The sequence below is a fragment of the Dysidea avara genome, chromosome 15 (genome assembly GCF_963678975.1).
Source record: "Dysidea avara chromosome 15, odDysAvar1.4, whole genome shotgun sequence".
Taxonomy (NCBI): domain Eukaryota; kingdom Metazoa; phylum Porifera; class Demospongiae; order Dictyoceratida; family Dysideidae; genus Dysidea; species Dysidea avara.
In genome coordinates, this window is record NC_089286.1 from 9,092,738 (window position 1) to 9,109,117 (window position 16,380).

General features: G+C 38.7%; 4 protein-coding genes across 4 annotated transcripts in view; 2 read left to right on the forward strand and 2 right to left on the reverse strand.

Annotated features, from left to right (window-relative positions):
- On the reverse strand, positions 1-14,460 carry LOC136246016 (leucine-rich repeat-containing protein 74B-like). The gene is made up of 13 exons (XM_066037469.1): positions 14,330-14,460; positions 14,050-14,227; positions 13,719-13,891; positions 9,650-9,757; positions 9,459-9,602; positions 9,327-9,408; positions 8,948-9,033; positions 2,392-2,507; positions 2,142-2,220; positions 1,405-1,500; positions 375-617; positions 199-287; positions 1-149 (listed from the first exon to the last, which is right to left on the reverse strand). The coding sequence occupies exons 1-13, from the start codon at positions 14,405-14,407 to the stop codon at positions 95-97; spliced, it is 1,527 nt and encodes a 508-aa protein (XP_065893541.1). The 5' UTR covers positions 14,408-14,460; the 3' UTR covers positions 1-94.
- Positions 4,184-8,557, reverse strand: LOC136246015 (uncharacterized). The gene is made up of 2 exons (XM_066037468.1): positions 7,840-8,557; positions 4,184-6,520 (listed from the first exon to the last, which is right to left on the reverse strand). The coding sequence occupies exons 1-2, from the start codon at positions 8,468-8,470 to the stop codon at positions 5,493-5,495; spliced, it is 1,659 nt and encodes a 552-aa protein (XP_065893540.1). The 5' UTR covers positions 8,471-8,557; the 3' UTR covers positions 4,184-5,492.
- On the forward strand, positions 11,164-12,518 carry LOC136246017 (uncharacterized). The gene is made up of 2 exons (XM_066037470.1): positions 11,164-11,254; positions 11,304-12,518. The coding sequence occupies exons 1-2, from the start codon at positions 11,237-11,239 to the stop codon at positions 12,270-12,272; spliced, it is 987 nt and encodes a 328-aa protein (XP_065893542.1). The 5' UTR covers positions 11,164-11,236; the 3' UTR covers positions 12,273-12,518.
- The window catches only part of LOC136246013 (splicing factor, suppressor of white-apricot homolog), a 13,987-nt gene continuing 12,026 nt past the window's right edge, over positions 14,420-16,380 (forward strand). Inside the window, exons 1-4 of the mRNA XM_066037467.1 lie at positions 14,420-14,528; positions 14,577-14,791; positions 15,564-15,724; positions 16,112-16,189. Coding sequence (XP_065893539.1) covers positions 14,610-14,791; positions 15,564-15,724; positions 16,112-16,189 — 421 coding nt within the window. The 5' untranslated portion in view covers positions 14,420-14,528; positions 14,577-14,609. The remainder of the gene's footprint in view (positions 14,529-14,576; positions 14,792-15,563; positions 15,725-16,111; positions 16,190-16,380) is intronic.

Consider the following 16,380-nt stretch of genomic DNA (forward strand, 5'->3'; position numbering starts at 1 on the left):
TTTTACTGTTATTACTGTTGATATCAATTCTACAGTTATTATACAGAGTTATACATCATGTTATTGCTATACACATATACCATGAAAAGTGAATTCAAGTATTGGATTGATCTGTGAGAGTGTCTGTGGAGGCAGCTTCAAGTAATTTTCTACAAAAAACATAATGTGTTTTATGACAACTGGGACTATTTCACTCACTCATAATGCAAGTTGGCAGTGTCCGATCCCTCATGACATAGCTTCATCAACTTCTGTACTTCACTCTCTAACAGTTTAAGGCCTAAGAACTGAAATATAAAATAAAGTTATGTGTATACATGATTACAAGACTTAGAGTTCATAGTATTTGTATACATACATATACGCATACACACCTTTATGGCCTCTCTAAAGCTTGGTTCAGACACAGTAGTGTTATTTTCAGGATCAAACTTTCTGAACACATCAATCATTTTAATGTTGTGTTCCTCCAAGTGTTTACGTAGTCTACTGAGTGGTTCTGGTCTGGGCTTGGGCTTGACATAGCCACCTAACCCTCCATGGATTACTGACAAGTTTGGATGTGCCTCCTTCAACTCTGTGATCTCCTTCTCCACATCAGGATCAATAGTAATATCCTGTAATCATGAGGTGAACTGACTGTGTATATCATAAGCAAACCATAGTATGTGTATGGTGCACAGGGCCACCAAACACACAGCTAACTGTAAATGAGGCAGTCTTAATAATGTGGTACAGTGGAGCCTGGGTTATCTGAGCCCCAATGTGTCTCAGGTAATGGTAAAGGCACTTAGATAAGTTAACTGTTTGGATAACTGAAGCACACACATTTATACACAGAACAACTTTGAAATACTCTAATAGAAGATACACTTGCACTTGAAATATACAGAACAGTATTTCTGATTTCAAGTGTCTTATTAGTGAGATTATGAAATACATGTCAGTTATGTTAGGGAGTCCTACTTGACATGGGTACTATTTCGATTCTATTCGACTCACATTATAACGACCATATCGAGTAGGTCTATGTAGGTGTACCACAAGACACAAACTACTCTAATTGTACACTCAGTATAGAGAGCACAGATAAACACTTTAGTAAAGAGGGTTTCAACCTCAGTAGTTCAACTAAAAAAAGAATCACAAAGGATTTTAGCAGTTACTTTAACCCTAAATTTACTTAAATGGAACAATTTTAAATTATAAATTTAAAAATGAAGTAGAGTTCTAGTGAAAAAGCAGAGAAACAAAATCATGGTAGCTTTTACAAGCTTACGACATAGTTACGTTACATTACGTAAGGGGAGCCCTACTAAACAGTACTACTGTACTGTTTTATAAACTAGTGACCTTGTTTCACATAATTTCATTAGCTCACAACAGCTCCACATAAACACTTACCTTGAACTCCAATAGTTCCAGGGCAGTATTAGTGACTGTCTTGACCACACTGACTATTGTCCTCACCCCCATAGCCTGTATGGGGTTCTTGCCCAGCTGTAGGGTAACAACACAATAAATACAGAAACATTCGCATGTAATATAGTGCTTCCCAAGCTGGATAAAATTGCTAAAGCCTCATTTGTAACAATGTTTCTATTAAGAAATTAAGTGATCAAGAGTCTGTTTTATGACTTGCTTCAAACCACACAATTCACCAAAGGAAATTTACTGTATTGACAGTAAATACTATATACATTGTACTGTGGTTAGTGTGTATGTGCAGTTACACTCTCATAATGGATAATTTGTAATGTACAGTTTTTGATATCAATGACGATACAATGTCAAGGAATTTTCTAGAGATTAAAATTTGCAAGTACCTTATGATTTTAATTCCCACAGTGTACAGAATATAAAGAGCATTAGTGCATTAAAAGCTTTCTACGTTAAATTACTGTAGTGAGTGCTAACTTCCTGACTATTCTATTAGAGTATATTATGGACAGTCAAGGGCCAATATTTTCATGAGCATGTGGGTTAGCATACATGTTTCTGGCAATGTGTTTTCAGTAATTCTGAGTCTGAAAATGATTCAATAAGCTAGATGGAACAAGACAGGCAACCAAAAGCCAGCCATTACTGAACCTGTGAGATTTACATTGACATTGTGTATGCATATATATATATATATGTACCTTCAACTGTTTTAGTGTCTCATTGACTTGTAGTGCCTTAGCCAGTGCAGTGACCCCATCAGAGTAGAAACGATTATTACTGTAAATGAACAAATACACATGTAACAATGTAGAACTAGTTACTACCTTAACAAGTACAGCAACATATTAATGCAACACTTAATTTACTCCAATAAAACAATCACTACCGATGTCAATGTTCTATTATCAAGGGTCCGGAGTATGAATTACACTATCCATACACACATACGTGATATCCAGTTCTAATAGTGAAGAATTGATCTTGAGGGCATCAGCTATTGCAGTCACCCCATCATTACTGAACCCATTACTGGACAGGTTGACCACCTTCAACATCTGATTAGCCTGTACAAGCAACAGGTTAGCAGTCATTCAAATATTCTTACATTGAGCACACACTTACTGAACAGTTATATTTAATTTAATAGTACAGATAATGAGGGTCAACTATACCAATGGAAATTCCATTGTTATGGGACTATTTCCTGCTGGGGTTAAGAATTCACAGATTTCAGGTATATATTATGTGGTGAAATTGCTGGTACCATGAAATGGAGAGCTCAGAGTAGTCTACAGGTACCACCTCCAGACCTTGTATTAAATGACAATACTATCATGTACTCTAAAGATATCATAATACTGTATAGAGGGAAACTTTGGCGAATTTGGCGATTCACTACAAATTCGCCAAAGTTTAACCCACCAATTACTCATAGCGCTTGAGAATAACATCTATATAACTATAGATTGAGCTCGGATTCGCCAAAGATTATTTCGCCAAATGTAATTTAGCTTGCTATTTGCCAAAGTTTCCCTCTATAGACGTTTTTCCAGTATAACGAAGTTGTCCGTAAAATCCGGAATTAGTCACGTTGGTAGGCAACGCAACAATGGCGGCGCTCTGTGAAGCCAAGGAATTACTTTTCCGAGGCCAGGAGCTGGTTGATGAAGAAGTAGAGTTGCTTGCTACATTGTTGCAGAAGCTGAAGGTGCAAGAATTGAAGACGCTCGCTAAGGAAGTTCACGTTCGTTTAACCGGTTCCATTAGAAAGGATGACATTATCGATCGAATTATGGGGATGGCTCGTATTGGGGCTTTGCAGTGTGGAAATCCCGAGTCAGATGATATCACCACCATATCTTACTTGACTGAAGAAACAAAGCGCGTCCTTCGCAGCCTGCCATCTTTTGCGAGTGTGACTTGGTGGGAAAAGAAGTTGTCTGGAATACTGATGGAGTTCACCTTAATGAATTTGGTAGTATATCTTGTGTATGGAAGGGACAAGACGTTTGATATGCAAAGCATGAATGCGTACAGGCAGTTGAAAGCCTTTAAGTTCTTTTATGACGGCTTTGTAAAGAATGTATGGCTGTATCAATGTCCTGTCAGCAATGATTTGAATTTGAGAGTCCTGTACTTCAGAGCCTATGTATATCATTCCCTGTCTTGTGAGACTCCACTTGAGGTGTATGTTGCAGTCAATGGTGACAATGGCGACGTGTATGCTGGGAAATGTTCTTGTGTATCAGGGTAAGTGACCAGTGGGTGTAATGCACCTATAATTGTATCGCCCCACTCCCTTGGGCTTAGGTGGAGCTTTACAGGGGAAAAGTATTGGACATCTATTCATTAAGTGCCCAAGTATTTTTTGTTTTTGTACTTTCTATACAGCATCAAATAATCCCCATGTTGAAACTGGGCCTTATGCTATGTCAAATCCCCACCATAGTCCCATATATATATATAATAGTTTAAAGGCAATACAATGATAGGTGCAAAATTTATGTATTATGTACACTATGTACTTTATAGGTTAGGTCAGGCATGCAATCACATTGCAGCTCTTTTGTTTTTTATTGATTATCATGCTAATGATGAGGAATTGCCATCAGAATTATCAAAGACTTCGCAACCTATGGCTTGGCATCAACCGCCAAAAAAAATCGTTTCTCCAGAATGTGCACGGAATATGAAATTTGTGAAACCTAGTCATGGTGACACCCCTAAATCTGAAACACAAGGAGTTAGTGAAATCAAGAGAAGCTCATTTGATCCACGTTTACCAGAACATCGCGTTGAAATTGATCGAAACCATTTACATTTGTTATTGACAGATTTGCAGAATTCTGTACCCAATACAGGCCTACAGCAGTTTTGGCGTGACTCGCCAAACCCTAGATGTTTGCAGCCTGCTGCAGAGATCAATAACCCTAGTCTTTGGAATCATGTTTTATTCTCACACAAAACATGGAACAGTTAAACACATGCTGTACAAGTTGATCCATCTGTAGTTGATTGTCATCGCTTCATTAGTAGCATGCAGCTTTCTAACAGTCAAGTGGAAGCAATAGAAGCTGCTACTCGTACGCAGTCTGATAGTGAACTGTGGATAGTGCTACATAATGGAAGGCTCACTAGTTCTCGGTTTGGTGAGATATTGAAGAGACGAGCTGCAACAGATCCAACTAGACTAGTTATAGACATTATGGGATATAATGGACCCATGGAGCACATACCTCCTGCAATGCGGTGGGGAAAAGAAAACGAAGCAAAGGCCAGGCAATGTTATTTAGAAAACAGGCAATCAATTGGTGAAGACATGATAGTGCAACCGACGGGGTTACATCTTCTACCTGACAAAAGTTTCCTAGGAGCATCATCAGATGGGAAGATATTATGTAGGAGTACTGACACTTGTTGTTATGGCTGTCTTGAAATAAAGTGTCCATATAGTATTAAGAGTACCATCACAATTGAACTCACTCCCACTGAGATAGCAGAACAGTTTCCTGCCTTTTTCATGAAGAAAGGATCTGATGGCCTCTTACACCTTCCTACCAACCATGGATATTATGCACAAGTACAGGGAGAAATGGCAATATTAGGTGTTGAGTGGTGTGACTTCATTGTGTACAGCAATGGCGTTGTGGTGGTAGACAGGATTTTGGCTGATGCAGACTACTGGAAGAACCTAGAAGAGAAACTAGAACAGTTTTACCTCTACCATGTTGTACCAGAACTGTTGTCGAGGTGCATGTTCCTAGAGAAGTTTGGGGTGACTGCATAAAACTTTGTATTCTCACACCCAGGCTCTCTTCATTAGTGATTAGAAGCAACATAAAAAATTCCTAGCATTATTATTGTTGCTAACAAACTAAGATAAGCCAAAGACCAATGCAATATATTGACAAAGTCCGGTCCATTGGTGCTACAAGGAAAATGCCAAGTGATAAGTGATTTTATCTTATTTGTACTTGTGTATTTTCTTTGTATGTGTATCACTACACTGTTTTACAATATTTCAAATATTACAACATTAAAGTCATTAATTAAACGACCAGGGGATTATCAAAGTTAGTAATATACATACATACTGAGTTAACATCACTAACCAAATCATACATTGTGCTAGGGAACTTTTCATTCAAGACTTTAAAACGACGTCCCCTTCCAATTGCCCTTTCCACATGGATGCATAGTTCAGCTATTCTCCGGGTCTTCTCGACATCTGAGGCTGGCATTTGTTTTTGCTTAGATTCTAACCGAGGAGGAACATTTACTAGGATTCCTCTAGCTGCTACCATTTCTTGAATGTCAAATCCCTTATCTGCCATTATCATGTCCCCTGGTTCTAGCATGTCCAACAGACCTGACCTTTCAGTTAGTTCTTTGTCAGATATCCTTCCACCCCATGCTTCTGACACAAAGCTTATCAGTCCTGTGGGTGTACATCCTACAAGAATTTTCCAGGTATTACGACTTTTATACTGTGAATAGGTCTTTGAGGAATTGAGCAAGCCAGATGGCCTCTGGCACTCAATCTCATAACAGTCGATGATTACACGGATGTTACTGAACTTCTTAAAACGATCGGGTAGCCACTGTTGCACTAGGTGCCTTGATGGAAATGGAAAAAGTAATCTAAGTTCTTTCGATAAAAATGTTATCCAAGTTGTGAACATTCTACTGTAAGTAGTCTCACTGATCTTAAACCTGATGCTAACATCAAGAGATTCTAGCCCTCGTCGTAACTTGATCAATACTGCAAACAGCTGCTCGGCCACTGGCAATGACGAAAACCCTTTTCTTCGTGAACTCGACACTTCCGCTGAAACAGCTTCATCCAGCTTGGTGGTTTCACTTCCTCGCCAAGGTTGTAAATGTAGAGCTTTGGGTTCAATGTAGTTTACAAAAGCTACAAAACTGTTGTAAATTGGCATTCCCGTATAAAATCGAGTCAGTTTATCATTTCCCTTCAGTATTGTTGATACACTGAATTCAGGCCTTTGATGTAACAATGCTTCTAGCAGGTTGATCCGCTGTTCAACTGTGTTCCAAGTTACGTCTGTCTGGCACTCTATAAGAAGTAATATAACAATAAATAAAACAAAGCATTATTTACAATTCAAGTTCAAAAAACTAAGGATTGTCCAAAGCTGTTAATAGTTTCAAGTAGTCTCACGTAGCCAGACCTTTTTTCCGTGCAGGGGCTTATCGATTCCATTTAAAGTGCCAGCTTGCAAAAGGGCCTGGGAGATTTGGAGTAGCAAATCTGTAGGGTGTTAATGAAACAAGTGGTTGCAGTGCATGATGCAATGTCACAATATATATTTTATAGCTATAACATGCCTACAAGGGATATGACAAATATATATGCACAAGCACTGCAGGCGCTAGTGCTTATATTTTTGTCATATCCCGAGTAATCGTGTTATAACTGTTATATTCTACAGCCCAGTAGATGAAACGATTATAGATGGCAAAGTATAGTGAAACAGCACCTGTTGAGTAGACATCCTTGATGGATCAGACATTTTAGATTCAACAGTGCCACGCCCATTTACTCATGATCAGTGAAGGAGACAAAAGTTCATTGAAAATCCTCCTTACTCAGGTGAGTGATTCTAGGCTCTTGTCAGTATTAGAGACTTGAAATCCTTGATGGATCAGGCGTTTTATATTATAGACTCTATGGCGGTGCCACGCCTACCCACTCGCGATTATTGAAGTTAGTGAAGGAGACAAGAGTTCATCGAAAATTGCTCAGGTGAATAATTGTTGGTTGATTTAGGTGCTTGTTATTAGATAAGAATTTCGCGGAATGTGTGAAGTTATACTATATATGGTAAGCGTAGCCATGCACAAAGCGTGGGATATCAGTTATATACCACAGTTTGCCTGGTATATCAGTTATATACCACAGTGCGGCGCTTTTGATCTCAACCACAGGTGTGGTATATATATATGCAGTCTCCGTTGAGTTCGATTCAAAACTAATTAGAGTCTGCATATAATTATTGTGACATTGCATTGCGACATGAAGAATATAACCATTTAACCATGTAACACCCTACAGACTTGTAGGGTGCTAAAACAAGTTTGTTATTCCAGAATCTTTTACAAGCAGCAGCTTATTGGAATCAATAAGCCCCTGTGGGGAAAAGGTCCGGCTACGTGAGACTAAGTTCCAAGTTCAAACACATAAGTACATAAGAGTATTTAGGTGCAAGCGTGCAATCATTATTACAGTGAAATCTGTCTACTCTAGTCAACTTGGAACTAAATATTTCCTGGCTGGTGCCGGGCTGAATTAGGCAGAAAACACTATTGGGTGCAGATGAGTTGAAATTACCCAGTTAGCTAGGAATTACTGTACTGAACTAACAACTACCATACCTATTTCTGCTGGGATACAACAATCTGTGGCAATATCGTGCTTTGGTTGTAACAATTCTGGCTGCAAATCTATCAGTAAACTCGTGTCGTCTACAAGTTCCGCTACCTCGAGTTCTGCCCCAATGATACAGTCTTCCATCAGTGGTTCTTCCCTTGATTCTTCACCGTTCTCTACTTGACGAGTGTATGGGCCAGTGTACATGTGGTCGTTGTTAAAACCACGAATGCTTCGACGATTCTTCTCCTCCTCCACTCTTCTAAGCTCCAGCGCGTCTCTCTCTTCTTTCCTTCTCCTCTCCGTCTGTGATTTGGCTCGACGGCTAGCACGTTCAAAACGAGACAGGGTGGCATTACATTCAGCAGTTCGCGGCTTCTTGGCTTTAATAGATGGTACGTAGTCAGGGTTAGTATACACGTTAGACTTTTTGCCTGTTATGAAATGTTCTGAACAAACCCGGGCTCCTTTACCCGGTTTCCAAGCCAAACCATCGCTGTTCTTCCTTGAAACAAAGGCAATCCACTTTCGACGACGCTCTTCCTCTTCTTTTCTTTTTGGAAACCGATAAAAACTGATAAGGCTTTGCTTAGACTTGCGGTTATTACAACCTACAACCACACAAGTGGTTGGCATAGTTGCCTACCAATGTAACGCATTTCCGGATTTTACTAAGTTAGTCCGTTACACTGGAAAAACGTCTATACAGTATACACTTCTGCAGGACTAGAACCACTGGCCAGTAGTGCCAATCACGTATTTCCCTAAACCCTCAGATTTTTTCTATGGAAGCTGTTAGCTTACATATACTGTATGTAACAATACGCAGTAGTCATGGTATACTGTATAGAGGGAAACTTTGGCGGGGGGAAACTTCGGCAAATTTGGCGATTCGCTACAAATTCGCCAGTTTAACCTACCAATTACTTGTATCATCTGAAACTAGCATCTTTATAGGTATAGATTGAGCTTGAATTCACCAAAGTTTATTTCGCCAAATGCAGTTTAGCTTGCTATTCACCAAAGTTTCCCTCTATACGATATAACTGCACGCACATTTACATACGTATAAATCTACCCAACATACATACGCATGTATACACAAGAAGTCACCTTCAGACTAGAGGCCACTGCTACAGCACCCTTCCTTCGTATGTGGTTCCAGCTAAGATCTAGTACTCGTAATGCTTCATTGTCAGCTGTAGAGGTGACACACATCAGGTTAACAATTAGTGACTGTCTCAGTGATTAACTACAGTACAAATATAGTGGATGCTCTACTAACATGCTTCCTTATTTGGCCTTTATACAGATGATGGGAAGGTACACATACATAATATTATGTTGATGCATGATGAGCCGGCTTTAATACAAGTGTCCATTATCTGAAGTAACAAGCTATTCTTCAGAAGAGTAAAACGCATACTTTGCATGAATGCGAATCTCTGCAATGTTTACAATCTTACCCCCCCCCCCCCCACCACACACTAACCTATTGCAGGACCAATGATAACTCCTGCAGCATCTCCTAGTTCATTATAACTGAGGTCAAGTGTAGTCAAGTGAAGATTACCCTGTAATACAAGACCACTATAATTGTAACAATGTATATACGGCAACAGACCTTGATTATTTCAGCAATTATTTCTGCTGCCTTATCATCGAAGTTGTTGCCTCGTAGGGAGCACTCAGTGATGGTTGTATTATACTTGAGCATCTCAGAGATGGCATAGGCCCCTGCTGCACCAATAGCATTATCTGATATGTCCTGTGCGTGTTAAGATGGTATAAGAATGATTGTGGGTTTCGGTTTACCAATTTAGTGATGTAGCAGTTATCCTTGAGCATATCAGCAATGGCTACCGCTCCTTCTGTACCTATCCCATTATCAGCCAAATTGAGTGTAGTAATTGTTGTATTGGACTAACATGAAAAATAATATAATATGAATATACACTTGCAACATAATATATAAATAATGGTATACAGTGCAAAAAGCAAAGCCTCTGACAGCCATGAAATCATGCAAAGCTGTTGTCAACTTGTCATCCAGTGAACCAGCACTGGGTCTCTGCCAGTACAGACATATTTTCCTGGGGCAGGACTAGTATCCCACAGGAGCATGTCTCACATAGAGGTAGTGGTACCCAGATTTATACAATGACTCCAATACCGCTAGTTGGAAATTTGCTTCCCCAGTTGACACTAAGTCACCAGTTTTGACATGGGTTGAGTGAGTAGAGTAAAGCAACACACACACACACACACACACACACACACACACACACACACACACACACACACACACACACACACACACACACACACACACACACACACACACACACACACACACTCAAGAAACTGAAGCTTCTGCTCATTACATGTGCTAGACACACTTAGATATTGAGGTTGACACACAAAATTATGTATCAGGTGACGTATTGTGTAATGGGACAGGACCAGGGAATTTTATGATCATATTCATGATGTAGCTTAACAGTACACAAATATGTCAGGAGATTCCCTACTACAAGCAGACAATTGTAAACATACAAAGAAAAACCTGTCTAACCAATAAACTTGTTATTGAGCCAATTCAACTTTTCTGACTTTCATTATGAAAAGCTAAGCATTTTTCAACACAGGTGTCCCTATAATATTATTTCACCATAAAGTTATTTTTAAACATATCTCTTGTTTATAATGTACGCATTTTCATGTTGTTGTTTTTTAATGCCACATGTCAATTATTTGCTTTAAAATATTGTAGTTGCTCATCCCCTAGCATTGCCTACCTACACCTTTGCATACATAAATGTACAGACGAGGCTAATAGGATATGGAACTACAAGAATGTGTCCACAGGGGTGTTACTTGACCCTAACTAACCATTATCAAGATTTTATATACTACATATCTTAACTCATGAATGGGTGCAGATACATGTACCACATAAACAGACCATTTTTTTACATAATGGATATTTGGTAACAGGAGTGTATCGAATTCTGTGACTTGTTTACACTATTGGTTGTATGTACAGACCCTTATAAAAGTATAATTGGACCTAAATGTATTATAGGGTTAAATTGGTGAAGAATTCAATCACGCAGATTGACAAAATAAGATACAGGCGTATCTGCCAAATTAAACTCCTGACAATACTGTTGACTCCTACACTCATATTAAATACCATGAATGGATAACTTAGACAACAAACTATGACACCACACCAATAGTCATCAAACCATAATGAACTGTTACATATTTGTACAAGAGTCAGGGGTAATATTATTATAATGATGTCATAGCATATACAGTATAGTATAAAAGCTACAATAAGATCATTCTTTTTGTTTGATGCAGAGGATTACACATAGTGACTGAACAACTGAACCTATGGCATTTGTACTTGAGGTTAGCTGGTTGTACAATATATACATTACCAATAACATAATTATTATAGGGTAGTACTGAGTTGCCAGCACATATTAAAGCTCTTAAAAATTGTGAGCACCAATTGGCTGTTGTGGACTACAATGCTATTAGAAGGGTCCTTGTTACATGGGAACTGCTCAAAGATGAAAATACATATGAGTCTTTTGATCAATTGGTTACTGAAATGATCACCAGGCAGTGCCCAGAAGACTTCTTTGTGCGATTCTGTGAAGTTTTAAAGATGTGCCCCCAGTACCAAAAACTAGCACAGATGCTAATTGACGAGTACAGGCTGCAGCTTCCTGACCACAATCCAGATCGCTACAGGTTGGTACTACAGTCAACTACAAGCTGCAAACTCCGAGAAGGAGGCGAGGCTGCCTATAACAAAGCCATAGAAGTCCTTCAAGATACGCTGAGCGGTGTGCAAATGCTATACCATGCCATTATAGAAATGATTAAACAAGCATACCAAAAACCACTTGAACAGAAATTAAGCAGATGTATCGCAGAGCTACAAGCTGTCAAAAATAATTTAAGTTCACAATCCTCAGACACAGAAGTGAATGAAGCTATTAAGGGATTGTTAAACTACTTGCAAATCATTGTTGACATAATAGAAAAGGCACTTTCATCATGGTTTAATGCAGAAGAAATTGCTGCTTGCCATGCGTTTATGAAATATTTGGCTGACATGATCAATGAAATGCAAAAAGATAGTAAAGCATTACGAAGACTACAAGAAAAATTTAATAAATACTGCAAAAATTTGGAAAATAGAATCTGGTATTACAAAAATGGACCATTCATTGGTAAACTGGCTACTGTAGTGGGTACCCTTGCTATGTGTCTTTGCTCTGGCTTCCACCTCTATTTGGTTCCCATTCTTATATTAGGAGGTACAGGTTTGTGTTTATGTGAAACATTTAACCAAAAATTTAAAAAAGAATTAAAATCTGGAGAAGCCTGTGCAGAAACTTTGATCAACAGAACATAAAAGTCATCAAGTCACATCAACCATTGTACTGTTAGGTCTATATAGAACCTTGAGCTATTGTATTTGATATTTTACAGTACAACTATTGCAGTACATTCATATACTTGTATTTTCACTGTTATAATTGTTGTATACTCTACTATTGACATTATGCACAACAGTTTCGTTGTAATGGAGTAGGCTGCTAATATATGTAAGTATGATTGAGATTGATAATAGATAACATGGTAATTATATTTATAACGATTTTGACTGTGTAGCGGACACCTAGCTGCCTCTAAACATAATTTATTTGCTGGTTTGATGGTGAGCGTAATCTGGCAAGTTACATAGTATGGCCAAATCCATATATTAGTACAGGTCCAAGGCACACAGTAGTGTCATGTGGCTCACACACCACATCACTATGGTACTAACAGCCAGGGGGTAGGACATGATAGCTTGATATACTTGTACTCCACAATCTAAATGGTTATAAAACCCTACTAAGTGCTACACTGTATTATTTATCAGCTCAAAAGCAGACCTGACAAGTATCAAGCCTGACAGTGCAGAAATCTCGTGTGGGTGTAGCATTATTTTAAAACTTGTTTTTGTACCAAACTAGTTTATGCAAATTCACAGGCCAGTATTTAAGTTAAGTGGAAGATAACCATATTACTGTATGTCTTGCAACCATTCCAAGATTCCATGAATTTACGAGAAGCTGCATACTAAATTGCTAACCCATACATGCTCAACCATTTTCCTGCTTGAGCAACTAAAAATTTCCACAAACCTTTTAGAAACAGTGTCATCACAGAAGGTTTCAAGAATAATTGAAGGTTGGGAGGGTTTGTTACTAGCATAATTGAAAGCTTCTTATTGATAAATCTTGAAAGAAAAAGTGTGCTAAAATAGTATCACGAGAAAATTTGGGTAAAATGTTGTGATTTGTTGTAGCTACAGTCTGGAGATTCCTTACATGGCACCTCTATGAACCTGTTAACTATATACACCCATTTACATTATTCACTTTTCAGATGCTAATGCAATACCCCTTATGCCCCATACTTCGGACTCCAACATAACACATAACCTGGTCATTCAGGAATTCTACGAATATGGAGAGTATGGATGTTAGTATACAGCTTCTCAAGAATCCCCTATAGCTTTACAGGTCAGTACACTGTGTGTTAAACAATGCTAACTATGTGTTTGACATCAATAATATTGTGACAGCCACTGCTACAATAGTCTAAATCAATATGTGTGAATTACATGATAAGAAACAATTCACAACAAATAAACTATTACAAATCGTCATTTGTTTTCAATAGGAACATCCAGCTAACTATTTCTCTGCACATGAAATTTGCACAAGTAAGTTCACGAATTTAGTACTAACAAGAGTAAATAATAGAGAGGTACTAATAAACAATGTACAGAACATTAAATAAATCTTACCACTAAAGCAACAGCAATAGCTTTAGCACCCTTACTGCCAATCCCATGGTGTTGCATTAAGATATCTGTCTCTTGTATGTTACGTACAAAGTAGGAGGCTGGAATGATGCCCATTGTCTCACAAGCCTTGAGGTATATCTTCTTCCCAGAAACATCAAATTCTTCTTTCTCCTCTGAAGTGAATAAAATGGTTTGGCTCAGTGATGCATACACAAATTTCAAACAGACGTACCCACATTGATACTACACCACACACAGATACTGCATTCTGTGCGTGTGCAGTCACTCACCCACTCAAACTACACACACAGAGACAGAGACAGAGACACACCTTCAATTTCTAGGTCAGTCTCCCATCCAGTGTCACTATGTTCAGACCCCACCTCGATTTGATCTTGTGAAGGGTCTTCCTCTGTCGCTACACCAGCTGTCGCATTTTCAGTAATACTATCTGATGAATTCTGAGCCAATGAGGTGGTGATTTCGCCCTGCAGAGCTGTCGTGACTTTCTATGAATAAACATCAGTAATCGTATAAATGCGCACCACCTAGACTAATGTGCATGTCATTAAGCTTAGTACGTTAAAGTTTAGCACCCCAATATAAGTCACCTGGATTTCTCTGTTTTCTTGCACTAAAGCATCCTCAGGTTTTTCTACGTCTGGTTCCAGAACGGTGGACGTTTCCATAATTTATTAGCGTTGTCATGACAATTGTGGGAGTAGACCACGAGGTCTTGAACTAAAATATTAGAATACATAAATATGAAGCGGCACAAATTGTCTTGTAGATTCTCTTTATAGTGATAAAGTAAGTAACTATTCAATACATGACGCATTTGTAAACTCTTCTTTTCAGTTTGCACGCACTTTTAAATATCCAATATAAAAAATGTCGTTTTTGGGTCATCCCACTGGCACAAAGAGTGGAGACGGTAGACCTGAGGATAAAGACGATTTGTTAGTGTTTGGTTACGCGTGTAAGCTGTACCGGGACGATGCGAAGGCGATAGCAGAGGACAGCGGCGTGTACCTAATCCCATGGATGGGAGATCATTCTCTGATGATAGACAGGTATGCTATTGTGTTGTCACTGGAGGGTGGACATGTCTGTGTAACAACAACATACAGAGACACAGTGTACGAGATTGTATATCATGATGAACTTTGCTGATGGGCCATGATAAGTTACTTCCAACTATTGGTATATGTTCTGGAATAATTGACTTTGCACGTTATATTGTTATGTGGTGCCACACAGTTAATGTAGGATTATCATCCCACTTGTTTCATGTGGCCAACATCAGCATACTGTATTTGACTGGTTAATAGCCGTGGCTGCTTTGCAAAGGTGGCTACTATGGGCTTGTGTGGCAGCAGTCCACAGCATTTATATGGATTCACGAGTGACTGACCTTGTTTAATCATATCATTCATTTTAAGTTCTCTCGAAAATGTTATTTCCTGGCTTACCTTTGCCTGGTTTCTGCTTCAAATGCGTCTTATTAATGCTTGCATCAGTATATGCAGATACAAGCCACAGCTATTAACTTTATTTACTATGCCAGTAAAGAAAATCTCACTACCTTGATAACATGACCGCATCATTGCATTGGCCATGACAGGTAGCTCTCCTAAGTTGGAGACCACTTAGTCCCATAGTTGGTGTCATACAGTAAAATACCTGTCAGACTAAAAGATAATTGCTGTAAATTATTAATGAGGGCACTGAAGTACATTTCAACTGTGTTAGGGAGTCCTACTTGACATAGTATTATTAAAGAAGTACTGTAGTAGCCACCAAGTGTACTAAGTTTGGTCTTGCCTACTATTCCCCGCATCACAGATACGATTGTAGAGGACACCTTTATGATAAGGGCCAGTTTGGGCTGAAGTCCAACCTTCCTCATCGCTGGACGGCAAAAGAGGAAGAGTTTGAGGAGATGTTGGATCGTGAGCGCTACATGGCACTGAATGAGGACCTGAGAGAGGAAGACATTAGGAGAGGTGGGCTTCATTTAGAATTAATAGGAATACATGCTAGCAAGAGTTCATAATGGAACTCTTATTATGATCTCTTGATGCTAGTGTTAATCCATATGTTTTGTGCTACAGTGATTGTGTGTTCTTACAATTGTTGTTTTGTGTTTGGCCATGTAGTTATCTGAATGATCAGTGTATTGCATCAGAATTTGGTATGGTAGGACTGTAGGAGTGAATTTCTTCATACTTCATATATGGTTATAACACTCCACTATATAGTGAATGAGGGCATATCATTGAATGAATATCAGAGTAACAAAGATAATGCTTGAATAATGACTAATTGTTTATCAAGCGCTACTGGGGATTGTTGTTGGGTTGATATTGGTGGTCATGTGTGTTACTATATAGAGGAGGAAGAGAAGAGGATGTATGAGGCAATGCAAGAAGGCTACTCTGCTGTCGGCTTCCAGTATTCAGACAGCACAGGTGTGTACATGTGTAGTGGTAGATACACTAAGTAGTGTAACTATTATATACACTTTAAAAATACAGTGGAACACCTATAAAAGGCTCCCTGAAATGTGAAGTAGGACATTTGCCCTTTGTATTAGAGTACACACATTTATTTAGACACCTAACACCTCACTAGAACCCATTACAGGCCTTAAATTAACGTG

Coding starts and splice junctions, on each gene's coding strand:
- LOC136246015 (XM_066037468.1), bottom strand. CDS start 8,470: ATGCCAACCACTTGTGTGGTTGTAGGTTGTAATAACCGCAAGTCTAAG. Junction 6,521..7,839: donor TTGTATCCCAGCAGAAATAG/GTATGGTAGTTG, acceptor TACTTCTTATAG/AGTGCCAGACAGACGTAACT.
- LOC136246016 (XM_066037469.1), bottom strand. CDS start 14,407: ATGGAAACGTCCACCGTTCTGGAACCAGACGTAGAAAAACCTGAGGAT. Junction 9,758..13,718: donor CTATTGCTGTTGCTTTAGTG/GTAAGATTTATT, acceptor TTTTCATGTTAG/TCCAATACAACAATTACTAC. Junction 9,034..9,326: donor TATCATTGGTCCTGCAATAG/GTTAGTGTGTGG, acceptor TCACCTCTACAG/CTGACAATGAAGCATTACGA.